Raw genomic sequence first — 26,355 nt, forward strand, 5'->3', positions numbered from 1 at the left:
TGTTTAAACAGACATTCACTAATGCTCTGATAATGAAATTTTAATGAAAGTTACGGGTCAAAACCTTTTAAGATCTAACAAATCAATCATCCTTCATTATTTTTAATCCTTGACATTATTACCAACGATTGCATTCTTTCATAAATGATTTATTTTTGGTAAACTATCACAACTATCTATTTTTTTAAAACTCAAGTTGTCTTAAAATCATTAAAAATACTTTGCAAGTCTTTCCCTAGTTTTGGATATTTTACAACACACTGAGCAGAAAGCAGAGCAGCATTTGAAGAAAGCAAAGCGGCGTTCGCTACTGCCATCTAGTGGATACATTCGACAGTCCAACCAATATGCACACATAATTTATTAAACTTTAAAATGTTTAAAACATGTCTGTACGTATGTGGGTAAGTTTTCAATCTATTTTGAATATGTTTTACTTTTTTTTTAATTAATGTTGGTTTATTTTGTATTTGATTTATTTGATTTATGTTCAATATATTCCTTCTTTCTGTTCTATTCGTCTAATTTCTACGTATTTAGTAATCTATTTTTTATTGATGTCTAGATAATAATAATAATAATAATAATAATAATAATAATAATAATAATAATAATAATAATAATAATAATAATAATAATAATAATAATAATAATAATAAACCTCGATCGCTGATTGATTTGTCTCCCCTGAGCGATCAAAAGCCGATTGCTCTGGTCTCGAGTCACATGTTTTGACAAGTAAACATGGCGGACGAGGATCCAAACATCAAAGTTGAATGCGAAGACGTTCCTGCAAAAGAAGAACAACCAGGGGCTACGGAACCTGGGCAAAATGATGTCGCCAACGATACCGACGAGGTCCATAAGGACAAACGGGCAGACAGCTCCTGGTCAGCGCCGATTCTGTCGTTTGCTCGGAAGGCGACGGAGACGCTGAGCAGTGGAGTGAATCACTACAGCGCGGGGTTAAAGGCATCAGACACATCACAACACACCTCTGACACCTCACACCCCCTGAAGACGGCAGGTATGACACCTGTTCAGCTCTCTAATATTTAAATATAGGAATAAGAAAGTTAACTGACTGCGCTTTAGATAAGCAATCAATAACAGAAATCATAACGTACAACGATAATACCTTATTTTTGAAATGGGACTAGTAACTAGTATTGCCATAATATTGAATATAAATACACATGCGCGCAGTACTTTTACATTACATAAATTGGTGCGTCAAGATTCTGAACATGTTTAAAGGCAATATGAAAATCTGACTTTCAGATTGGTACAAATGAATAAGGGAATGTGTGTATGTTTACTTTATTTGATTTATTTAATTTTATATTTAGCTTGATGTTTTCTTAAAGGCGTCATATGATGCGATTTCAATTTTTCATTTATTTTTGGGGTGTAACAAGCTCTTGGTGCATAAAGAAGATTGTAAAGTTGCAAAGATTAAAGTATCAAATCCCAAGAGATATCCTTTATTAAAGTTAAGACTGCCACACAGCTATAAAACGTCTCGTTCAAACACGACCCACATGTCTACGTCACTATGTGGAAATATTTGCATAATGCCACCCAAATGTTCACGCAAAGAAAGAAGGTGTGGTTTCAGTAACCGCAGTTAGTGTTGAAGCAGCCATGTCAGGGAGATGCTGTGTATTTAGGTGAAAGCAAAAGCACTTTATTTGGCCTTCAGAAAGTAGATCCATTTAGGAATCTTTAAGATTACTTACAACAGAACAGCAACGCATTTAATGGATGACTGTTTCGTGAACCTAGGAGAGGAGGCAATTCTGATTTTGCTACAACAATCTGGGGCTTCTGAATCAGCTACTGTAAATATGTTTTATTATTAGTTTAAGTATTTGCTATTGACTGTTTAAATGCAGAGTTTTGCACATTGTGTGTGTGTGTGAGAGAGAGAGAGAGGGAGAGGGAGAGGGAGAGGGAGAGAGAGAGACGCATGGTCACACAGTGGAGTCAGGTGTCTTAACCGTCTGTGGCTTGTGTACTGCAAACACAGACACAGTGATGAAGCTTGTATGTCATGGGACTCTGTTCCTCTTTCAGGCTGGAACTGATGGTAAAACTAAGGACATGTCTTTACATTTATTTTGAAAGATGATGCTTGTGATTATAGAAAGGGGCCTTATATTTCCGACAAGTGCTTACGGTGTTTGGCCAATCACAATGAACTGGGTCAGTTGGCCAATCAGAGCAGACCATGCTTGTCAGAAAGAGGGACTTTGTAGAAAATGAGAGAATTTGAGAGAGGCAGTGCATAGAGGACCTACAATAATGTACAGTATTTGAAAAAATATTCTATTACACCAAATACACAAAATAATGATCTTTAAAAAAAGCATAATATGACCCCTTAAAATAAACCTGTGGGAAAAGACAATCTGAAACTACAAATATCACATGCAGTGTCATATTTTAGATGCCAGCTACTGCATCTGTATGTAAATACCCAGTTTTGTTTTAGTAAAAATTAATAATAAAACATATGTGCAGTATATTATGTTTAAAGTATTTTTCACATTTTCTACCTAATATATTGTACTGCGTATTATTAACATTATTCTTATTTATTCTATTTTAAATAATTTATTTTTTTATTTTTATTATTTCCGCTTTATTTGAATCAACCTTTTAATTATGTCATTTTAAACAATAATACTGTAGGTTATTTGAATTATAGTTACTTTTTAAATCAAAATGCCTTTTTTAATCAAATTATTTTTATTAATTATTTATTTTATCCAAAATTTGCATTTATTTTAGTGTAATGATATTTTTTGGATTATTTTATTTATTTATCGGTTTTACTCTGTTTTGTTGTTGTTTTTTTTACTTTTCCATGGTCCCCCAGCTCTCCCTTGTGTCTTACTGTTTTGAAAATCACAAGAAAATAATCAATGCTTTTATATTTTCTTGGTGAGAAGTATGAAACTGCACTAGTAAAAATGTAATTGTGGATTAGAGTATATATACTCAAAAATATAAAATGCCAACCTAGAGAACACTGTTGACACTGCTGGAAATATCATGTCAGCTGCCCAAATACTATGATATATGAACATGATGTAGTTTAGTAAAAGACAAAAACTCATTTTATCTTGTGACTGCAGCACTGCTCCATCAAACAGTACAGACTTGTAATAGAGATCTAGAAGTTTACCATTCAAAAGAATGTACAGGTCCAGTTGATTGCATCACACAGGCTACTTGCAACTCTTATCGGGCCATTATCCTTTTTGATTAGGCATCAATGAGTGTAACAAGTCATTTATAAATTTGAATGCAGCTAGTGTTATGTTTTTGTGGTGTGATTCCAATATGTGACATAATTGTATTGTAGACCATTACAGTATACAGGAAATGAAAATGCACCTGCTTCCTGACTCTTGTATTTTTTCCAGCAGGAACTTCCACTTCCCCTCATGTTCAGTTTTAGACTCTTAATTTATTATTCTAAGTTACTGTAATATTGAAGTCATTGTTTTTTCATTTGCATTTAATTACACTGACTCACCAGTTAAACTAAGCGACCGTGAGCTGATTAGTCCTGCAGATGCCACAGGAAGTGTTTGTGTTCATGCATCTGTGTTGTCCAGCTGTGAAGGATCCCATGGTGGTGGAGAGGTCAAACCTCCTCAGCATGATGAAGCTCAGCATTAAGGTTCTGATCCAGTCCTCCCTCAGTCTCGGCCGCACGCTGGACTCTGAATATCCACCTCTGCAGCAGTTCTTTGTGGTTCTGGAGCATTGCCTTAAACATGGCTTTAAAGGTGAGATGGGCCATAAATCCTAAAAGTGAATGTAGAATTACCAAATGTGACTGCATTCGTAGGGTTAACTCTCACAGAAACATACTCCGGTCACATTTCACCATCAGAATCAAATGAGAAGAATAAAAAAATGCTGTATTTTTTTAAATAAATATTTTACACTTATGTACATGTATCTAGTTATTTGTTTGTACACAATACATGATCTAGCTATTTACTTATTTATGAACATGAAGCATATTTATAGTCTGACTTTTAGTTTGGATGTTGCACATTTCAGTCGGAGTTATTTTAATAGTTATTTTAATAGTCATTTTTATTATATAAAAATATTTATTGTACACTAAAAATAAAATGCTGCAATGTAATTCGTTTAGAAAATGACATAAATGTCCTTGCATGATTTTTTAAAAATACTTCAGAGCAGTGTTCTTTTCAAAGCATTGATATATTGTTTTCGTTTTTAATGAATATTTTATATATATATATATATATGTGTGTGTATATTATTATTATTTATTTTATTTTTTTTTTAGAAATGTGAAAATGAGAAATGTGCCCTTGGTTACTAGCTGAAATGCAATACGTTTAATATGTATTTTTAAATATTTTATTTCAATGTATTTTTATGGTTTTATATTTTTTAATTTAAGTCGACAATAATAACGCTGCTTCGGGGTTTTGAGGTACTTACATTTTTTTTTCAGGTGGGAAATGTTTAATTGTTATGAAAACTTAAAGGCTTTATTACTTGAAGGAAAATATGATTTCTTTCTCATTTATTTGTTTTGACTTTTGGAGTGTAAAACCTAGATATTCTTGACAGGTTATGGCTTAAATCCTGCATGTTTCTCTCTCTCCTCCTTTGCAGTGAAGAAGACTTTCATTGGTCAGAATAAGTCTGTCTGGGCTCCCCTGGAGTTGATCGAGAAACTGTGCCCAGAGTCAGCTGACATTGCCACCAGTGTGCGGGATATGCCTGGAATCAAGTAGGTTCCCATCACAGGCGTTTGTCTTGAATATAATATCCTGTCTGAAACAGTGGAATAGGTGAGCGTGATTATATATTTACACTCATGAGATTCTGTGTTGTTTCAGGACAGGCCTCGGGCGAGCTCGAGCATGGCTTCATCTGGCTCTAATGCAGAAAAAAATTGCAGACTACATGAAAGTGCTAATAAATAGAAGAGACCTTCTTGGGTAAGAACAATTCAATTCCAATGATCTTTAATATTTAGACCCTTCTACAGAATTTGTGTTATGTCATATAAAATACAGTATTGTAGTGCTATTCAGTTCTGCGTTTTTTTTCTGTCTCAGGGAGTTTTATGACCCCGGGGCTCTCTTAATGGAGGAGGAGGGGGCTGTGATTGTAGGGATGCTGGTGGGTCTGAATGTGATCGATGCCAATCTGTGTGTGAAAGGAGAGGATCTGGATTCCCAGGTGAAACATATTGCCGTCCAAACCATGTCATCAGATGTGCTCTTTAACACTGACGCTAAACACTGCGTTCTTGTTGCTGCAGGTGGGCGTCATTGACTTTTCAATGTATCTAAAAGATCAACAAACAACTGAGAACACACAGGAGTGAGTGTGTGATCACTTAGCAAAGATTTAGCATTAAATCACTAATTACATGGCAAGAGCTGGTTTAGTCATTTTGACTCTTTCTAATTCTTTAACTGCTTACAGTGATTCAAAAATGACAGCCATTCTTGACCAGAAGCACTACATAGAAGAAGTGAACCGGCATCTGAGCTGCACAGTGACCGATCTTCAGGCCAAGATGGACTCACTGGAGAAGACCAACAGCAAACTCATTGAGGAGGTGGAAATATTTGATTGATTGATTTACTTTATTATGTCCTTATATTTTGCATATTGTCTTTTATTGGTCTTTATTGTGCACATTATTAAATACGGGATTAACATGGAAAAATAAATGTATTTAATGTCTTTTGTTCAGCTTACAGCAGCCACAGACAGAATCAATGTTCTGCGCGAAGAGCAGGAACAACTTAAACAAGAAAATGCTAATATTCTCCAATCCAGTCAGAGGAAAGAGGAGGTGAGAATTGCAATAGAAATGTTATATTATGAACGCAATCAATCAGTGTGAAATAATTTGTTCACTGGAAAAGTCGCTAGAAAAAGTTTGGAACAACTTATGCCAGACCCTAAAAATGGCCAAATGTAGGCCTGTCTGTTGGTTTATTACTAATAAATGATATTTTGTCTTTCCAAAAGAAAGTTTGCTTGCTTTGCCTCACTTTGGATTGTTGTTTAGGTGACTCTACATGACAGCCAGGTTGAGCTAGAAACATATCGACAGACACGGCAGGGTTTGGATGAAATGTACAATGTAGTCTGGAAGCAATACAAGGAGGAGAAACGAATCCGGCAGGTAAGAATAAAATAATTCAGCTCTAAATGTAAAATCGGATTTGAGTCTGTATTGTATATTGCATACAGGGTCAGAATAAGTCAAGGATAGTTCACCCCAAAAAAAAAGAAATTATACCCACCCTCATGTAGTTTCTTTTCCTGAAATATTTTTAAGGATGTGAAAAACCAAACAGTTGCTGCTCCCCAGTTACTTTCATAGTATGGGGAAAAAAATACAATGAATGTCAGTATTCAAAATAAAGCAATAAGCCCCAAGAAGCTGTGGTTTACAGTGAATTTATAACAGTTAAGGAGCATTGTTAGGCAGTATTATAAATTCACTGTAAACCACGGCTTCATGGGGCTTGTTGCTTAAACAATTATTCCATATGTGTAGTAAGGTTTCACAGAATAAAACGGAGCATTTATATCAAAGTGTAATGATATAAATAAAAACCTCATTCTTCCACCAAACAATGTAGTTCCTCAGAAACAGCTGTGGTTCCAACAAAGTGGTGGCCAAGCAACATACAGAAGTACACAAAGGTGTATGTTTATAGAGTAATTTTTAACAGCTTCGAACACAGCTCAACCAATCAGAATCAAGGGCCGGAACTATTTGTTTTATAATATCATTTTATATGTTCAACAGAAGACAGAAACCCATACAAGGTTTGGGAAAACTTGAGGTTTCATAAATTATGACAGAATTTTCATCCCTTTAATGCATTAATGTAATTTATAATATATAATGGAGCCAGTCAAAGTATCTGAATAAACAGTTTGGCAAATCAGGAGCTGCAAAAGGAGCTGGAGCTGCAGATCAGTCTGAAGCAGGAAATGGAAGTTGCAATGAAACTCCTGGAAAAGGACACCCATGAGAAACAAGACTCGCTGGGCGCGCTTCGACAACAACTAGACCAAGTCAAGAATCTCAACCTACAGATGTTCAACAAAGCACAGGTGTTACATCTTATTGACTGAAAAACTTAATGTTACTGGAATAGGATTAGCTGTAATCAGACAAAACTTAATTCTTGTCATTTAACCTGTTAGGAGTCTGACCGAGTGGCCCAGAAAAAAGTGGAGGACATGCAAGAGCTGGAAGAGAAGATGATTCAGATGGAAGCAGCCATGAAGGAATTAGAGCAGAGGTGCCGGGACAATTCACTCAAAATAATTCATTATTTAGCCACCCATATGTTGTTCCAAACCTAATGACTTAGTTTTTTTTTTTTTATGATCTTTGGAAGAATGTAGGTGAAACAAGTCATACAGGTTTGAAACCACATGTATGAAATGATATGAATGTTGTTTTTCTAGACCTGATAAACATGAGTGCTTGCTCCTTAGGCTTCAAAATTCAGAAAATGTGTGCAAGAACACGGATGAAAGCCAGAATGAGCTGAGATCGGAGATGAAAGGAAAAGTGAACGCTCTGCAGAAGCGTCTCGCTGATCTCGACACACTCCGGTAGTGTAAATCAAGCTTCTTAAAATGCATAGATACCTTGAAGGGATAGTTCATCCAAAAATAAAAAAAACTTTGTCATTTCTCTCACACACTTAAGTTGTTCCAAACCTGTATGGATTTCTTTCAGCTGATGAACACACAAAAAAAATATATATTTTGATGAATGTTGGTAACCATACAGTCGACTTCCATAGTTGTCTTGTGTGTTCAGCAAAAGAAAGAAACCCATACAGGTTTGGAACAAGTGGAGAGGGCATAAATGATGACAGAATTATGATTTTTGGGAGAACTGTCCCTTTAAATTTAAACCAGCTGTAAAGTATTTGTTTCGAATTTACATTTACTTTTAAAGTCACTTTAGAAATCTCATCCTGCATTAGAGAACATTTTTTTAAATACATTTTATATTATACATTTATTAAATTTTTTAGTAGTTTATGTATTCCCCCAATTGTTTTTGTTCTCTAAAGATGTATTTTTTGTTGACCTGTAAGTTCAAAAATAATTAAGTAAAAAAAGATGAGGTGAAAAAAGGGGGCAATAATTTCACCCCTTTAGATTTAGATTTAGATTTTTTTTTGCGATTCATGTGTTGTTTCTGTTCTCCTTTCAGGGCAGGCCTAGAGTCCGAGCTCAGCACAGAGAAGGAGCAGCGGCAGAAGCTACAGAGAGAGCTTCAGAGAGAACAGGACAACAGCACAGAGCTGCGCACACAACTGCAGCAGCTGCAGGGCCTGCAGACGGTCAGATACACCGCTGCTTCAGCCACAAAACAGAAAATCAAAGCAAGAGTGAAGGTTTTGTATTATGGTGTTAATAAACGATGACACTCTTACCTTTGTTTCCACAGGAGCTTCTTGATCTTCGACAGGAGAAGAAACAGCTCCAGCAACTGTGTGAGGAGCAGGAACAGGGTCTACAGGAGATGGGCCTTCATCTCAGCCAGTAAGACACCTCCACTCATATTTTCTGGTATTTCTGAACAATCACAGTTGTCTTCTGTAGAGCTGCTTGAATCCGATTGTGTATCATAATTAATGAACTCTGCAACACTGACAGTCTTTTTGAACTGAATTCAGTCAACGCTGAACTAACTTCAGCTGAATGATGCTTCTGTCATTTTAGAGCTGCTTTACAGCTGAAAGTGTTAATTTTATAGCTGAAAAACTTTGCAGTGTGCTAAATGTCTTGAACTAAAATCCTGCTTTCAGATCCAAACTCAAGATGGAGGACTTCAAAGAGGTCAACAAAGCCTTGAAGGTAAAAGAGCTTCATGAGGTTACCTTTATTGTGTCCATTTGCACAGCAAAGCTAATGATCACTTATTTGTATTGCTTTCCACGTATTCTTCTTTTTTTTTTTTGCTGTGTAACTTCTTGTACACTTACTGATGTGATTTACTTTTGTCAAATTATCTTTACTGTCGGTTTTGAAACTGAACTGAAAAGTATGAGCATGTACAGCACTCAATACTTAGTTGGGGCTCCTTTTGCCTGAATTACTGCAGCAATGCGGCATGGCATGGAGTCGATCAGTCTGTGGCACTGCTCAGGTGTTATGAGAGCCCAGGTTGCTCTGATAGTGGCCTTCAGCTCTTCTGCATTGTTGGGTCAGGTATATCACATCTTCCTCTTCAATACCCCATAGATTTTCTGTGGGGATAAGGTCAGGCGAGTTTGCTGGCCAATTAAGAACAGGGATACCATTTTGTCTTGAGATGCTTCTGATGCTGTCTGTTGTTCAAGAGTGGCTTGACACAAGGAATGCGACAGCTGAAACCCATGTCTTGCATACGTCTGTGCAGTGGTTCTTGAAGCACTGACTCCAGCTGCAGTCCACTCTTTGTGAATCTCCCCCACATTTTTGAATGGGTTTTATTTCACAATCCTCTCCAGGGTGCGGTTATCCCTATTGCTTGTACACTTTTTTTCTACCATCTTTTCCTTCCCTTCACCTCTCTATTTATGTGCTTTGACACAGAGCTCTGTGAACAGTCAGCTTCTTTTGCAATGACCTTTTGTGTCTTGCCCTCCTTGTGCAAGGTGTCAATGGTGGTCTTTTGGACAACTGTAAGGTCAGCAGTCTTCCCCATGATTGTGTAGCCTACAGAACTAGACTGAGAGACCATTTAAAGGCCTTTGCAGGTGTTTTGAGTTAATTAGCTGATTAAAGTGTGGCACCAGGTCTCTTCAATATTGAACCTTTTCACAATTTTCTGAGATACTAAATTTGGGATTTTCCTTAGTTGTCAGTTATAATCATCAAACTTAAGAAATAAACATTTTAAATATATCAGTCTGTGTGTAATGAATGAATATGATATACAAGTTTCATTTTTGAATGGAATTAGTGAAATAAACTTTTTGATGATATTCTAATTATATGACCAGTACTTGTAATAAAGGTATTCATTTTTTTCACCCCAATAATTTATGTAACGTTCAGTTATCCAGATAATTGTAATTGATTTATTTTTTCTCTCGATAATTGTCTTCTCAAGAGTCATACCTGGCTAAAAGACAATGATGCTACACAGTGCAAGCAGTGCCAAAAAGAATTTTCAATCTCTCGGAGAAAGGTGAGTAATGCTCCACTCTCGGTCACTACACGGCAGGCTTTGGCATGTACTCAACTCTTGCTTTTTCTGCTTGAAGCACCATTGCAGGAACTGTGGAGACATCTACTGCAACAGCTGCTCCAGCAATGAGCTGGCTCTGCCCTCATACCCCAGACCTGTCCGCGTGTGTGACGTCTGCCATTCCCTCCTGCTCCAGAGAAGCTCCATCAGCTCCTGACAGCATTCAACATCTCTGCTGACCGTGTGTGCGAGAAACTACAAGGCCAAGTGTATTAATCAAACTCTCAATCTCTGTTTTTAACACTTATGCATTAATTACTCATGGCACCACTGGCTTCCATTTGACTAAAATCTTTTGATCGCTGCAAAATCATATGCAAAGAGGTTTTTTTTTTGTTTTGTTTTTTGACAGGAAGACGCATGGATAATTAGAAACTAACATTAATTTGATTGTATTTGTAATGATAGTCTCCATTTTAGGGAGAGCACTAACATATATAAGCCTTTCACGTGTTCACCAAGAGTGGATGCAGAGGATACATATTTCGATACTTATCAAAATAGGACAGAATTAATTTTTGTAATGATTTTTTAAATTCTGGTGTGTTCAATTAAATTTTTTAAGGAGACACGTAATTACTGAATTGTAATCTTTCACTAATTATCACTTTTTTTTTTTTTTTTGGGAGCACGTGCTTGTGCTATAAATATTTAACCCGTGCATGTCATACAAAAAACATACCAATATCAAAGGTCAAAAGTTGGAACCAGTTCCCGTATGAAGATAATAGATATGCAAATTGTTCGACAAAATGTATAAATCATTCATAAAACCATTCTTACATAAACAGAATTGAAAAATGATGGTTTTATGAACACATTTGTTCTGTTACTATCATGAATAAGGCCCCAAGTCTGTAAATGATTTTTCATTGTCCAAAGGAAAGATCACATTAATAGTATGCAAGATTAAAGAGCAGATGGATTGTATTTTCTCCAACTTTTTGCTCATGCCAGTAAAACAAAAGCATTTTTTTAAAATATAAAATTCTTAAGGCTCTCTGAATACAAAATGTATTTTACATTGTATGACATTTTCCTGTGTTGTACCCTCTTTTGTCTCCTGTTCTGTTCATAAAGCTGTAATGAAGTTTCGAAGATTTTATAGAAGTGTGTACGGTTTAATAAACACTGCCTCAAAGTATTAATCCATCTGTGAAGCCATGAGGACATTTGTCCACTACACTGAAATCACAAGTGATACAATGCATGGGAAAAAAAAATCAAATGCAAACAATAACATGCATCTAAAAGGAAACCTGTCCACTTCCCACCATGCTTTAAAATTATACAAAAATCTTTTTTTTTTTTTTTTTTCTAAACTTAAACACTCTTTAAACGATCAGCCTGGAGTAAGCATTAAGTACAGGCAAAACACCTTTGCAGGAGCCAAAAGTTTAAGATATGATGCTACAATCACTGATAAGAGTTAGACCTCCATGTGCAAAGATATCAAGCTGTACGAAAGGCTTTGAGAAAGTTGGCCCTTAGAGGAAACAAAAATCACCTCTTTAATACTCTACTGTAATAACAGATTTACAGGCACCTCTCCAGTGTGATACATGGGCTGTGTCACATTTCAGCAAATAAAGTTTCTCTTTAACATAAATTACTACCTCTAGTCAGGATTTGTTTTCAACCATGTCAAAAGGGAAAAAGAAGTTAGGTTGTGTACAGCTCCAAACACAACTTCGAAGGAAGCAAGGAACAAAGAACAAACAAATGAAAGAGGACACTGTTCAAATGAAGGTTATAAAGCTCTGAAAGGCCTGAAGGCTACATCCCCCAGCCTCCTCCCATGCAGCTGTTGAGGCCGTTCATTCCCATGGACCCGCGGCTCCCTCCACCATAGTAACTGCTCCCCATTCCGCCCTGATTACCTGACAGGAGAAAGAAATACACATTTTAGGACCAGGGAGTTCTCAGTGCGCAAAGAATCACCGTATATACTACGACTCTCAAGGCCTGGTCACATGACAAGTGATGCAGGTTTGTCATGGATGGGTGATTTACATGGTTATTGTAGTTAACTTTACAAACATTACAACCATTACAAAAACATTTGTCACTTGAAATATAAGATTTATTTCAGCTAGCTGCCAAGTTTTCATTTTAATGTAATTTAACAATGTACTATTTAAAAAATAAATAAATAGTTAGCTACCATAGTTATCTAACGATGTTTTAATGAGTGATATATCTCTTATGATACTGCTTATTGCTTTTGTTTACTAACATAACTGGGTAAAAATTTAATATATATATATATATATATATATATATATATATATATATATATATATATATATATATGCACCCGTTTAGTTTGTTTTTAGTTAATGGCATAAGCCATGTAACAATACATCAGGTGAACTGTTTGGCAATCAATACCTGCACTTTAGTTCAAATAGTCAGATGGGGTCAAAGGTGAAACCGTTTAAACTTTGGGTGTAAACATTACATAATTTAAAGTGCATGCGATGCAGTGTCAGAGATAATGCTGGTTTGATGATTGGGAGACTTTGATGGAGGTCATGTGATAGAGCCTTGAGCGATGCGTCAAATTCTAACCCACTTGGACCCCTAAAAGATTCCAGCAGCTTGAAGAACTTTCTGGATGGTCTATTTGGAACCCAATTATAAATCCTAAAATACTAAGCCTTAACCAGCAATATGCATCAATAAACCAGCACAATGCAATCAATAAAAACATTAGAATTTTTTTCTTTATATATAACTGTGTACAAATTCTGGATATCCTAATTCAGAGACTGCATCTTTTTGTGCAACAGCAGCAATCCACCATTAGCGGGACCATCCCATTTAAACAAAATCTGGTTTGGCCTTCAGAGACTTGCCCCTGAATTGGGACACAGATGATGTCATTTATCAAATGCCTGTTTTTTGGTTAGTAAGCTAACCATCACCATAATCAACGCATTTTACATGCAACCTTTACTGAATTGTTCTCTGTTAAATATGTGAACATTGATATTTAAAAGGTACACATTTATTCAACAGAAAGATATTATGTAAGTAGTCAATGTAAAATCCAGACAAACTTTATTAAAATTGTATTATTGGCATTGGAAGTACTGTTTAATTGTGATTGTATTTACCTGATCAGCTACAACAGGATAACACGAAAGGCTTTTTAATCAGGCATTACAAACAGCTACCCCTAGGGGTCCAAGGGCGATAGGATTTGGCAGGGAACCGGCTAGCAGAGCTACGGAAGAGCTGACACTCACTGTAGTCACTGTAGCCCCCCATGCCACTCTGGTTACCATAACCTCCACTGTAGCCAGAGCCCATCTGTTGGCTGCTGTGTCCATATGACGACTGGTTTCCTGCAGAGCCACAATTATGCATTTATGAGCGCTGCTCAGTAGAAGTTACTAATGTCTGAAGGAGAGGTGAAGACGGGGTCTTACCCATACCGCCCATCATTTGGCCACCATATCCTCCACTTCCGCCCCCTGCCGTGGAGTTTAGGAACAGCTCCACATAACGGTGTTCTGCATGAGGATAAAGACAGATGACAAAATGTATTTAGCATCCACTCCAACAGAAGTTAACATTCGGTTTATTACAAGGATATGCTGCAGTTTTGTCGTCTGCCGGTTTAAATGCTAAGTGGATTCTTAAAAGGTGTTTGTGATTTATAAACTTAAAAAAAAAAAAACCTCTCGGTTAAGCCTAAAGTATACTTCAGTTTTTACGTGCACGCAAGGGTCAGTGTACAGTGCGTGATGCAAATTTTAATCATCAGAATAGTATGGGCACCCTGTGATTTTTGTAACTGCCCCTACTTTGTACACTGATTGCTTTTGCAGTAATCAGTTGTTCCACAAAGTGGCAGCACTGCCCCCAGGCCATTGTTTTACAGTGGAATAAGAAACTAAAGAAACGGAACAACAACAAAATATCAGAATGCAACAACAATAGACAGCTGTGGCTGTCAAGTGCTTGCGTCAGAGGGTTTGTAAAAGAGTGGAAAGACATTTTTATCGAACATAACTTCTAGGGAAAAAAAACAACATGCTGGACAAAGTTATGCATTTCCATAGTGCATGTGTCGACCGCCTGCGTTCGTTCTCACAATCAAATGGAGAATATTTTGAAAGGTTGCACATTCGACTGTTTGCATACACTAGGGAACGCAAAAAACAAAGTATACTTTGGGCTTTAGGCTCCAGAATATCATCCATCATTTATTAATTAAGGTGTTCAGTTTCCTTCAATAGAAGAATCCAGACGTTCAAGACCCATTAATAGGACTGAATTTAAACCGTTTACTCAAAAACTATTTATCTCATAATTTACTCAATTTCAAGTAGTTCCAAACCTAGATTTCTTCTAGACTATCTTCTGACACAAAATAAGATATTTTAAAACTGTCACCGTCCCGTATACGGGACGCCTAAATTTACTTCAATATATTACAATTATATCCTAATCTAATCATGACAAACTATATATCGTTGGAAAGGTCTAAGACTCCTAAATAGATATTTGACCACGTTTTGTTGTTAAAAATGATGAAGGAACAGTAAAAGATTAATTTATAAAGAGAGTGCACCTCAAAACATATACATCATAACAGGAGTTCTGACCTTTGTCACAAAAAATCTACTCCGCTTCCTTTTTCCCTATCACATGTTTTAGTAATCATCATAAATTATATATCATTTGAAAGCTTAAATACTCCAAATTCATCTTGTGAAAACCATTTTGAAATCGGACACTGCGTTACCATGGAAATCATACTTTAAAATATTTTAGCATGCTCCTCCCCCTTAGTGGGAGGGGTCATATTCCATTTATATTACGGTCTTTTAGAATCAAAACTTTTCATAATCTTGACAAAATACATATCGTTGGAAAGGTCTGAGTCTCAAGATTCTATATTTGGTGGTTATTTTGTCATAGACATAATATTGAGGGAGAAATTGATACATTTGTGACAGAAAAATGCATCCAAAAAATTCAATGGAGTTTCAATGGCCCCCGGTGGCTTTTTGTGGTATAACGCCTAAACAAAATTGCATATGAACCTACAATTTTTTTATATCAACTACAAATTTGGAACACAACTTATTTAGACATATGGCTTTACTTTTATAACAATTTTGGATTAAAACATTTTATAAAATATTTATTTTAAATAAAATATAATAAAAATAAAATAATAAATGTATTTACAGTAAATGTAAACTTCTATAACTTTTTTATGCTTTCATTTTTTAAAAATTCTGCAATAATCTGCAGATTGTCTTCTTTAAAAAGAGACCAACCTTTGGTCTGTATTCAAAAGCGTTTATGAATTATAACAATTTAAGCGTGAATAGTGTACTTTCACGTCTATGTTCAAAAATGGGGGTGACAGTTAAAAGGTTAAAGGATGTGGGTAAACAAACTGCAGACTTTTCATTTTTGGGTTAACTATCCCTTTAATAAAAAGCTTTCAGTTTTACTTCCTCTACCAACACTTACGCATATTGGCTTTGTCCTTCGACATGGCTGCCACTGCGTCCTCATGGGTGGCAAATTCTACATCCGCTTCACCTGTTACTCTTCCATCAGGGCCGATCTCCAGGTGAACACGCACTGGGTTCAGTGGAGAGAAGAACTAGCGAAAAAAATATGGCGAAAGACACATATATAATCAAACATATATGTAATCAAATAAATACTTTGTATTAACAGATAATTGAAAAACGTGTGTGTGTGTGTATAAGGACTTACATTGTATATGTCAGTTTCAGTGGCTCTGTATGGAAGGCCTCTCATGTGCACACAATGTCCCGTTGTGCTCTGAAAGGAGGAGCTGCTGTCCCCATAACGGCCATCTTTGAAGCAAATAAGAGCAAGTACAGGTTAAGAAAAAAATATTCTGCCTGATAAGCCTATAGCTGTTTTACTTAACTGTGCACAAGCATCTTGACAGGAAGCTGCAGAAACAGGGCAAAATGCAAAGATTTATCTCAAATAGCAAAGCTATTCCCTTATTCTTCATTTATCAGAGACGGTCTTATCTAAAGTGACATAAAACAGTTTATTACAAGGAAAGTTCCTTGAAATCACATAAGGTTTGAAACTACAACTATTAGCAGTCTAAATCTGCAACTATTATTTTGGAACTACTTTAACCGAGTGCCATAGTGTCTGCATTTCTATCTATATGCAAACTACCATCCAAAGTTTGTGGTACTTTTTTCTTATTTTTTTTATGATTCTAATGATACTTAAATTTAGTAAGGATGCATTAAATCAAAAGTGACAGCAAATGTTCTTTAACCTTCTATCAATCACATAACCCTGTAAAATGAAACATCCACAAAAAATGTATCTGGGCTCATCAAGATTTTTTTTAATTGACACCTTTTTTTCAGCAAGGCAGTACCTCATCCAAAGTAACAGATAATAATTTAATATACAGACTATATTTTTATTAAATGAATATAAATCATTAAAGAATCCTGAAAAAAAGTATCTCAGCTTCCACAAAAATATAAAGCAGCATAACAATGTTTACAGCATTTCAAGATAATATTTCTTGAGCAGAAAATCAGCATATTAGAAATGATTTCAGAAAGATCATGTAACAGTTTTACCATATTATTGAAAAAAAAAATGCAGCCTTTGTGAGAATAAAATACTTTAGAAAAAATCTTACTAACCCCAAACTTTTGAACAATAGTGAGATATATTAAAGCAGTACACAAAAATGAATATTATTAAGCTCTATCAACAGTATTTGTAGAAATGTTAATAACAACCAAAAATACTTCACCTCCACCGTAGCCTCCACGTCTCGTTCTCTCAAAGGAGACTCCTCTGCCCATACTGTTGTATCCGCGGCCGCCTCCAGGCCTGTCGTAGGGCCCCGGTCTCTGCATGCCCATGACCTTACGCTGGGGTTCATAATGTGTGCGCACCTCCGCTCGGCTGCTCTTGAAGATCTCTATGTACCTAAGGACATAAATGCAGAGTAATGGCACCAGGGTCTACCGGCAACAGACAAGAGCATTTCCTGCGTGCAGTATAAATAAGGGCTGTCTGAAAACGGGTCTAATGAACAAACACCCTTAGTTAGAATGAGTCTGGGATGACACTAATTAAGAGTCAGCCTCTGCGTTCAGTGACTTTACATAACAGTATTTCCGAAAAAAAAAAAGAAAAAAAAGACAGAGAGAGACAGAAAATAAAGAACCCTTAAATATTGAGTTTCATTCAACCCTTAATTACAAAAAAACTTTTCTTATGGTCACCCGAAGGCAGCTGGCAATGTGTTACTGTGGTCTGGGTCTTATTGGACTGACATGCTGCTTTCGTTCTCTGCTAGCAAAGCACTTCAGACTGTTAGGGTTAACTTTGTATTACCTGTTCAACTGGGTCCTCGTGATCTGAAGTCTTCAAATGGTAGAAAAACTGAGAGATCCCTATTGCATAAAACTTAGTGCTGAGTGAACGTGTGACTAGCCTATCGGTAACAGGGAAGGGCTGACGTCAAACACCTCAAATAAAAAGAAATGTTCCTTGAGCAGCAAAATCACCATATTTCAAGAATTGTGTGACACTGGAGAGTGAAGTGGTGAGGAAGAAAATTCTAAATTAATTTGGTGAACTATCTCTTTAAATTGTAATAATATTTCACAATATTACTCGTCAAACATATAACAAGTCCAAATACATACTTAATACGTTGATTAAGGTGCAATTATAGTTGAGACCCATTCATTTCATAGGAATCCACTTGATCATGAATTTCATGTGAGGACAAAAGATTTCCCCTTGCAGATTTAGCAAAAGGTTCATGCTTTTTATGAATCCACTACAACCATCAGAAAGCTGTTTGAAAGTGTCTTCTTTGTGAACTGTGCTTCATACATCGCTACACCAAACACAGTTTACCATGAATGCTTTTTGCCAAATAATTTTGCAGAAATTCTACTGCAACTTTAATACATCTGACTGATATAACTGCCTTTTACAACCCAAAATGATTTGAATGCACATATAAATGAGTAAAAATTCACTAAACTGTCTACACTAGTTTCCGTTTTTAAACGGCGTTATAGAATTAAAACGATCTGCGCTCACACTGGCGTTTCAGAAACTATCTCCGTCTACACATCACCGAAAACACATATCATGTGACCATACATGCACACTTGGCATGCGCGTAAGTGTAAACAAGAAGTCGGTTGCCAGTCCCAGTACTAGTGTAAACGGGGCATAAATCTACAGTGCAACTCAATGGTTCACTCAGCACTAATAATACATAATCTTTAAGGCTTCTGGACCTCATCTTCCTTGTATTTTTTGTGTTTGCCGTCAATCATCTGTGGTCATATCTTGCCATTTCTGCAGTGGATGATTTATTGAGGTGAACACCATAAGAAAAGCAACGTATCCAGGCAACCAACCAGCCATCCCCACCTGTGCCCTATTCTTTCCTTGTGTTTCTTTAGAGCCTTTTCGGCTATATCCTGTGAAGCAAACTGCACGAAGGCCTCCCCCGTACTCCTCCCCTGGAAGTCCACCGGCAATGTTATCCCATTTGGCACGATTTCCAACCCTTCAACCCAAGGACAGATAACCCCAGTGGGGGACAAATTAAGTCACAAGCCCATTAACAAGACTTTAAATTACTCTATGGGTTTCTCTTTATGTCAAATGAGCAATGGTACTAGATAAACATTCCAAATGGGGCCACAATACATTTGAACCTTTTCTGGCACAATTTACGGATAATTTTGTGCAAGAAAAAGAAGGGTCACTTAAATCAAATGCCTCTTGAGCTTCTGTCTCAACCCATCTCTTGTTTATTTGGTAAGCCCCAAAATGTACCTAGATTGTTGTGCACCTGTATCTTAGGTATATAAAAATACAAAAAGGGCTGAGGCAGTTTAATTTAGAAGAAAAAAGAAAGCACAAATTAATCAATTACATAAACGGACAACGCTGGATAAAAAGTGACCCATCTTGGTCCTTCTGGATGGTCCAATTCTTAAGATTCAATGCAAATTTCAACTATTCCTAATTTTAAAGATTATATGACTGAAACTGAGCTCTTTAATTTAAATGTTCAAAGTTCATTTAAGTGCAAATGATGGTCCGATGAACTAAAATAAACCTAAGATAAATGGTGGCATATTGTTTCATTTTGAGTAAAAAGGGCCATTCTAAATTCCTATCGGACATACCTGCAAAAAACTGGACAATTTCCTCCTTGCTGCATCCAAATGGCAGACCACGAAGCCTAACCAGGCCGTCCCCTCCTGTGTCCGGGCAGTTCGGTCCAGTGTGCTTCAAAACCCAGTCCATCTCAACACTATTGGATTTGAATACTGAAAGCACATGTGAATCGATCAGTATTTTATCTTGAAATATTTAGTGTAGTTCACCAACAAAAAAGAAATTATTTCCCAAAACCCTTAGGTCATCCAAGATGTAGATGAGTTTGTTTCTTCATCAGCATTCAGATTCTTCATCAGATTTGGAGAAATGTATTAAATCACTTGTTGTCAGCAGTGAATGGGTGCCATTCACAAGACATTAATTGTGAACTGGATTCATGTGGATTATTGTGATGTTTTCATCAGCTGTTTGGACTCTCATTCTGACGGCACCCATTCACTGCAAAGGATCCACAGCAATCACCAAATCTGTTCTGATGAAGAAACAGACTCAACTACAAGGACAGCCTGTGTGGGTGTATACATTTTAAGCAAATTTTCATTTTTGGGTGAATTATTCCTTTAAGGATCCTAAGGCAAAAGCAGCTGCCTACCTTCTACATAACGGTGGCCCATTGTTTCACGATCTCTCTTCACCGCAATTTTAAGATCTTCTTCTGATTCGAACTCTACAAATGCTTCTCCACTTGGTCGCCCTTCCCGTGTGTATGTGAAGTGTATGCTTGTCCCATTGTTGGCAATTTTGCACTCTGAGATGATATTTAGCTAGAATTAGTCAGGTAAGGAATAAAACCTAATTGCAAAAGATTTAAGCAGAGGATTTTTTTTTTACCTGAGAAAAATCTCTGAACTTCATCAACAGAACAGGACCACGGCAAACCTCTGACTCTCACCACAAAACCCTCTCCATCCGCCATGCTGGACACAACCCTGTAAAAACACAATATACAGGACAGTGCCATTTAATTCACTATAACATAACACCAAAACTAATATTTATTTTAAAGTGATCCGAATTTCAGACACTTATCTGCATATCAAATTAAGCATGTCTGCATGGTAAACTCCAAACTAAAAACATATACAGTAAAATTCTCAGACAGAATAAATAAATAAACAACAGGGCCAGCTATTAATTACAGCTAATCTAATCAATCATGCACCTAAACATTACCAATTCATTCTCTATTCAGTTAAAACGAAAAAACAAGAAAATCCCTTTAAAGCATAAAACAAGGCTCTATGTGAAAAGCAAATAGTTATTTACATAATAAACGAGTGAAACTCTTTATTGAGGAAACGAAACTGTTAGCTTTGAGAGCTAACGTTAGCTGAACCGCATACCTTCTGATAAACCCTGCAAAGACGCTTCCTCTACTCAACCGAAGCAAAGTGAAGTGATTTATCTACCCCTTAATTACGTATTTTACCATACGACTTCTTATATATGTCGAGAATAAGTAAATAATAATAAAACGCGAGAAGCTGAAGTGTGCTCACGTATGAACGAGCGATAAACGGTGCTCTTCCCTGACCTGAGGCGGATTGAGAAACTACAGAGGCGTTTGGCGACACCTTCTGTTTGGGATGTGACATTACAGCGCTCTAAATCTACACGACACAGTATATACATTTAGTGTGTCACACAGACTGTAAAAAAGAGGTGTGCCATATTATTTCAGAACACGAAGTACATTCTCTATCTCTATCACTATCAGGAACTTATATGTTACTATTTACATACAAAGAATCCTAAACGAATTAAACATTTCACACCTTTGAACAGATTCTGTTTGTATCATAGATAGAAAGGTTTATATTCGCATTTGCCAGGCCTGTAAAATATAGATTTTTTCTTCTTCTGAGAAATATACAATATGTATCCTTCTATAACGGCTGCATTTACAACCCTATTATTAATTTAATTGTTTTTCAATTAACAAAATGCAATTTACAAAAAAAAAAAAAGATTGATTTTTATCTAATAGATTTTTAATGTCATGATTACTATTATAACTAACGAACTATTTGTTTATTTATTTATATTTGTAGAAACTTGACTTCCATATTTATATATACATATATTTGTCTAAGTGCCGTGGAAATTCAAATCCTTGGCAGAAGTTTTGTAAAAAAAACAAATCAACTTCCCCGAGAGATCTGGCAACCCTGCGTGTTACAGCGCCTGTTTTTGTTGTTGCTCAAGTGTCGTTTATCACATGATGCGAGTCACGTAGTCTGAGCTGCTGTTAAATACCCCTCACCCCAGCAGACAGACAGATCACGAGACCAGCGCTGTCTGCAACACGCTAGAAATAACTTTGAAGTTTTTATGTTGTTGAAACTTTGAGCTAAGTTTCATCCTAACCAAACACTTCATATAGACGAGTGTTCAGAGCCCTTACACACAGCGCGTTTCAGCCACGATGTCCGCCGACACACAGCAGAGCAAGAGCTGCCCCATTCCCACGCGTGTCCTGCACCTCAAAGACTGGTCCCAGCTCCCAGACTGCTACAGCCAGACCCCTGGAGGAACCCTCTTCTCCACCACACCAGGGGGTAAGACTGTGCTTCATGCCTGTACAGTTACTGTAGGTTGGTGGACATGGATTTAGAGGAATAGAAAAGATTCTTCTTTGCTCTCTGCTCTCTGCATGGTCTGTTTGTTGGTTTTAGGTGAGTTTTGTGCACTGCTCAGTTGATCAGTTTGTGAGACCAACTTAAACCAGCTAAGACCATGTTTTCCTGCCAAGACCAACAAACCATATTGGTCTAGTTTAGGCTGGGTTTTACTTCAGTAGTGTGCAAAACATTTTTGGAGAGACATGTTGCAATCCCCTTCTTAACACATAAAAAAAAACCACAAAGACACTTTTTTCATTTTTTTCCCCTTAAGCATTTTTTTTGTCCTTTAAATCTTTTATATTTTTGCATGAGAATGATTGCGAATTATTATTATTATTATTATTATTATTTTTTTTTTTTTTTAAGCAATGAATCTCCTTTCTAACTGATTGAAGTAATGGTGTTCCAACTCACCACTCACCATGTGTTGAACTGAACAATCTCAACTATTTTAAGTGATATGAAATTCTGTTGCAATCCTTTTTAACCATGCTACATTGATTGACTTGCAAAAAGACACTGTTTTTTATTTATTATGCATGCATGCATTAAGTTAGAGGATGGGCATGTATTTGAACAAAGTACATTAAAACTAAAACCTATGTTCATTTTATTGGATTGTAATGATCTGAGATATAGTGTGCATTTCTGTTGCTACACAAACGTTTGTTTTGAACAACAAGTTAATCATTTTTGGCAGGCTGTCTGCAGCAAGATAGCCCAACTGCCATACTTGTTATGAAACAATGTCTGGTTATCTGATTTGCAACTTGCATGTCCCATATGATACTAGGCATTGAGTTAATCTTATCTTGCGAAAAACAAATGCTTGACCCCTTTTTTTTAATGGGCAGGACCCTCCACCCCACATGTTTCTCAATCTCCTTTGTCCCTCACTAGAATATCTTTCGCAAGTGGCTGTAACTGTAGCACATGAGAGGAGGAGGGGGCAATTCTTAGAAACACCCCTCCTCCTCCACAGCTGCTGTGGATTTCAGGAATAACAGAACTGTATGTGCTCGGGGAAATGGGTTCATTGGAGCCACTGTATCATGGATGTTTCCCTCAGGGTGGAAGCAAAATAACAGATCAGAGGCATCTGCATTCATATATATATATATATATATATATATATATATATGTGTATATGTGTGTATGTATATATGTATATATAACAAATTTGTAAAAGTTGTGCTTCATTGTCATGAACATGTCACAATATTTACATTACACACTACTCCCAACAATTAAAATGATTGAAAACAACAACAATGACCCAATAACTTTTTTTATTATTATTGGGGTGAAAAAATTCATACATCACTAAGGAAGTTTTTTTGTACCGTTTCTTTAAATAACAAATAAATTAACACAATGTCACAATTTGCAAAAATTGCACACTTGTGCTATACTTAATTGTCCTGTGATTTAAAAACTTCTACTATCTTGAATTCTAAGAAGCTGAAGAGCAATCAGGGAACAAAACATGCTCCAGCTGAACAAAGTCCCACTGAAACTGTTGGGTTGGTCTCTCTGCATTCCTCCGAGCAGAGCAGCTCACAGTTGAGACCACTGTTCGTCCAGCCCCTGTCACCAGCTCCGTCCACACCCTGCCCCTCCCCCCGTCTCTCAGCCCTCTCGTCCAGAACACACTGAACTAAATGGCAAAAGATTGCATAACATGTTTATCATCCACTGGTAGGACTGTTGGGTACAGTATAGCTTCAGATACAATTGAACACATGCTAGCAATCAGAACAAACCTAACCGGGGCTACTTAAGCTCCACAGGTTTGTTCACAACATGTTCATCTGTTACATCGTGGTTCCCTCATGCCTCGGCTTTCCTTGCTCACGTGCAGATGTGCTCATATTTCCTAGAACTAAAATGGGAGGTGCTGAGTCCTGCAATTCAGTTCACCCTGTTTTGCATTGTGGGAGCTTGAGTGCTTCTTTTCACATGTGACATGTCAAACGTTTCAGTCTTTGTTTGCAATCTGATAGTGCTGATGTGTTGAGTGGCACATCAAGTTCCTTGCTATCTCTCTTTTTTTGTCTTGTTAAATAGATTAAAATTGCTGTTCAAGAAATCCTCTTCAGTCACATTTTATTGTCTGTGTTTGAGTGCTTTAAACATGGCTGGAATCCTAAGTTGTTGTTTTTCTTGCACGTTGTACCCTGCAGCCTAGAATGTAAATGTTTTTCTAGCTGTCTGATTGGTGGCTGTAATATACGTTCTATCCCTCCTCCATGCAGGAACTCGGATCATTTATGACAGAAAGTTCCTCCTGGACTGCAGGAACTCTCCCATTGCCCGGACCCCACCCTGTTGTTTGCCCCAGATTCCTGGAGTGACCGTTCCTTCACACCATCCAGTGTCCAAACTGCAGGAACTCAAAGAGGAGTTGGAGGAGGAGAAGGATCTGGCAGGTAAAACTGATGTCTGTTCTAGAAATAAATAACAGAAAACCTGTTCTTCAATGAAATTTCCAGGAAACTTAAAGCCCTCTGATTTCTCCCGAAACTAATTATTTTTGAAAATCCTGCCTGGACTATGTTTAGTCTTGCAATTACATTTTTTATTTGAAAAACAACAACAAAAAAATGAATGGCCAGATGTAATCAGGATATAATCTCACAATTGCAAGGATAAATCAGAATTGTGATGTATAATCTCAGAATTAAAATAGAGATATAAAGTCAGAATTCCAAGACGAACTCAAAATTGCTAGACAAAAAGTTTGAGCTGCAAGAAAAAAGTTGCAATTACATTAAAAATAAATAATAAATAAAAACAAGATGCAATATGGTGTTCATTTCTCTGAATTCTGAGTTTACGAGATAAATTAGCTATTTCAAGGAAAAAGTTATAACTGTGATATAAGTCAAACAGTTGCCAGATTGAAACTCTGAATTCAGATAAAGTCTAAATTGCAAGAATATTGAGTGTCACAATTGTTTTTTGTTGTGAGAACAGGCTTCCATAGAATATCTCAAAGAAACACTCTAATCAACCTCTTTTTTTTGTTTTCTTTTAGCTGAAGACAACCAGTTTGAAATGGACATTTGAGTCTTTCATCTACCTCCTGTGGAGAATTCTCTATTAAATCTGTCGGGATGTTGCTGCTCACCCCACGATCAGCAGACATTACATATTCACCAGATTACAGGGCTTTTTAATGAGCTAAACACCCAAAGGGTGTCTTATTCTTTTGTTTAAAAGTATTTGTTAGGTGTTTACCAGAAGAAGAAAACACAATTCTTTGACAAGTGGCAGTGTTTTAAATTTCTTTATTGTACATATGGTACTTTTTTATTTTTATTATTTTAAGAAAATGCAGCATTGTGCGGGAGCCGGGCAAAACCATGGCACAATTTCTAATTTCTTGTTTAATGGTAAAGATGGACTGTATGCCAAATGACTGTCTGTTGCATAAATTTGGTGTTTCACTTAAAAAAGCACATCAGAACATAAATGTACACCATTGTGTGCCCTCAGGGTTATCCTGGTGTTTCATTTGCCTGGATTTCCTCAGGTTTTATTATTTTGAATGAAATAAAATTAAATAAAAAAATGAGAAAAAAATAAATAGTCATTTGATCTGTTAAAGAGTTTATTGGGAAAATATCAGGAAACCTTTCTGAAAACCACTGTGCTACTTGCTTTTGTGGAAAATGCAATACAGCATTTAATGAAATATACAAGTCTTTGTCACCTTAAATCAGTTACATGCATTCTTAAAATTGTACTACTTACAAAAAAAAAAAAAAACACTAAACTTAAACAGTAGTGTGTGCCCTATATACAGAATCTATAGGTTATCTACAGGCTGGTTAGCATGGCCTCTGCTTGTAGATGCTGTAACTACACACGGTCATGCCACTTAAAACTCACTCCAAATCCACTACATAGATCACCTCAAAAACACTTATGTAAATGTAAAAAGTCTGCCGTTGCTTTAAATAGAACTGTAGGTTTTAACAAAAGCAGAAGTGAAAGATGCAGATGTGCTGTCTCTTTATATAACAAGTTAAGTTTGGAACAAGATGCTTTATCCATGCATGTCCATCGAAGCTGTGTTCCAAAAAAAATTATTACCATCAGCTTTAGATACAAACGGGCCTAACCAGTGACCACTTCTTTTATACTTCCAGCTGCCTCTATAAAACAATCCTGACTGTACGAGCTTAACTTCACAACAACCCAGTTTTCACTGTCAGTTTGTAC

At 36.5% G+C, this 26,355-nt stretch overlaps 3 protein-coding genes across 6 annotated transcripts; 2 read left to right on the forward strand and 1 right to left on the reverse strand.

Annotated features, from left to right (window-relative positions):
* The first annotated feature begins 707 nt into the window (after positions 1–707).
* On the forward strand, positions 708–11,445 carry LOC127971799 (RUN and FYVE domain-containing protein 1-like). Its single transcript, XM_052575026.1, has 17 exons — positions 708–1,027; positions 3,627–3,800; positions 4,672–4,789; positions 4,899–5,000; positions 5,121–5,244; positions 5,327–5,388; positions 5,494–5,629; positions 5,768–5,869; positions 6,089–6,205; positions 6,982–7,149; positions 7,243–7,340; positions 7,540–7,659; positions 8,273–8,402; positions 8,510–8,604; positions 8,871–8,919; positions 10,160–10,237; positions 10,314–11,445. The coding sequence occupies exons 1-17, from the start codon at positions 745–747 to the stop codon at positions 10,452–10,454; spliced, it is 2,097 nt and encodes a 698-aa protein (XP_052430986.1). The 5' UTR covers positions 708–744; the 3' UTR covers positions 10,455–11,445.
* On the reverse strand, positions 11,398–21,060 carry hnrnph1 (heterogeneous nuclear ribonucleoprotein H1). Of its 4 annotated transcripts, none has more exons than XM_052575027.1 (11): positions 20,848–21,060; positions 20,336–20,433; positions 20,097–20,252; positions 19,510–19,653; positions 18,743–18,881; positions 17,094–17,272; positions 16,046–16,149; positions 15,794–15,929; positions 13,732–13,815; positions 13,549–13,647; positions 11,398–12,177 (listed from the first exon to the last, which is right to left on the reverse strand). In XM_052575027.1, exons 2-11 carry the CDS (start codon positions 20,418–20,420, stop codon positions 12,074–12,076), a joined length of 1,230 nt encoding a protein of 409 aa, XP_052430987.1. In that variant the 5' UTR covers positions 20,421–20,433; positions 20,848–21,060; the 3' UTR covers positions 11,398–12,073. The 4 variants fall into 4 exon arrangements, with proteins under 4 accessions (XP_052430987.1, XP_052430988.1, XP_052430989.1 ...); XM_052575028.1 differs by having other exon boundaries at positions 21,004–21,022; XM_052575029.1 differs by having other exon boundaries at positions 12,028–12,177; positions 13,417–13,647; positions 20,848–21,058.
* A 647-nt stretch (positions 21,061–21,707) lies between these two features.
* On the forward strand, positions 21,708–25,734 carry LOC127971805 (eukaryotic translation initiation factor 4E-binding protein 3-like). Its single transcript, XM_052575037.1, has 3 exons — positions 21,708–22,062; positions 24,384–24,557; positions 25,166–25,734. Exons 1-3 carry the CDS (start codon positions 21,930–21,932, stop codon positions 25,195–25,197), a joined length of 339 nt encoding a protein of 112 aa, XP_052430997.1. The 5' UTR covers positions 21,708–21,929; the 3' UTR covers positions 25,198–25,734.
* The last annotated feature ends 621 nt before the right edge of the window (positions 25,735–26,355 follow it).

This window comes from Carassius gibelio, chromosome B14, assembly GCF_023724105.1.
Source record: "Carassius gibelio isolate Cgi1373 ecotype wild population from Czech Republic chromosome B14, carGib1.2-hapl.c, whole genome shotgun sequence".
In the NCBI taxonomy this organism is placed as follows: domain Eukaryota; kingdom Metazoa; phylum Chordata; class Actinopteri; order Cypriniformes; family Cyprinidae; genus Carassius; species Carassius gibelio.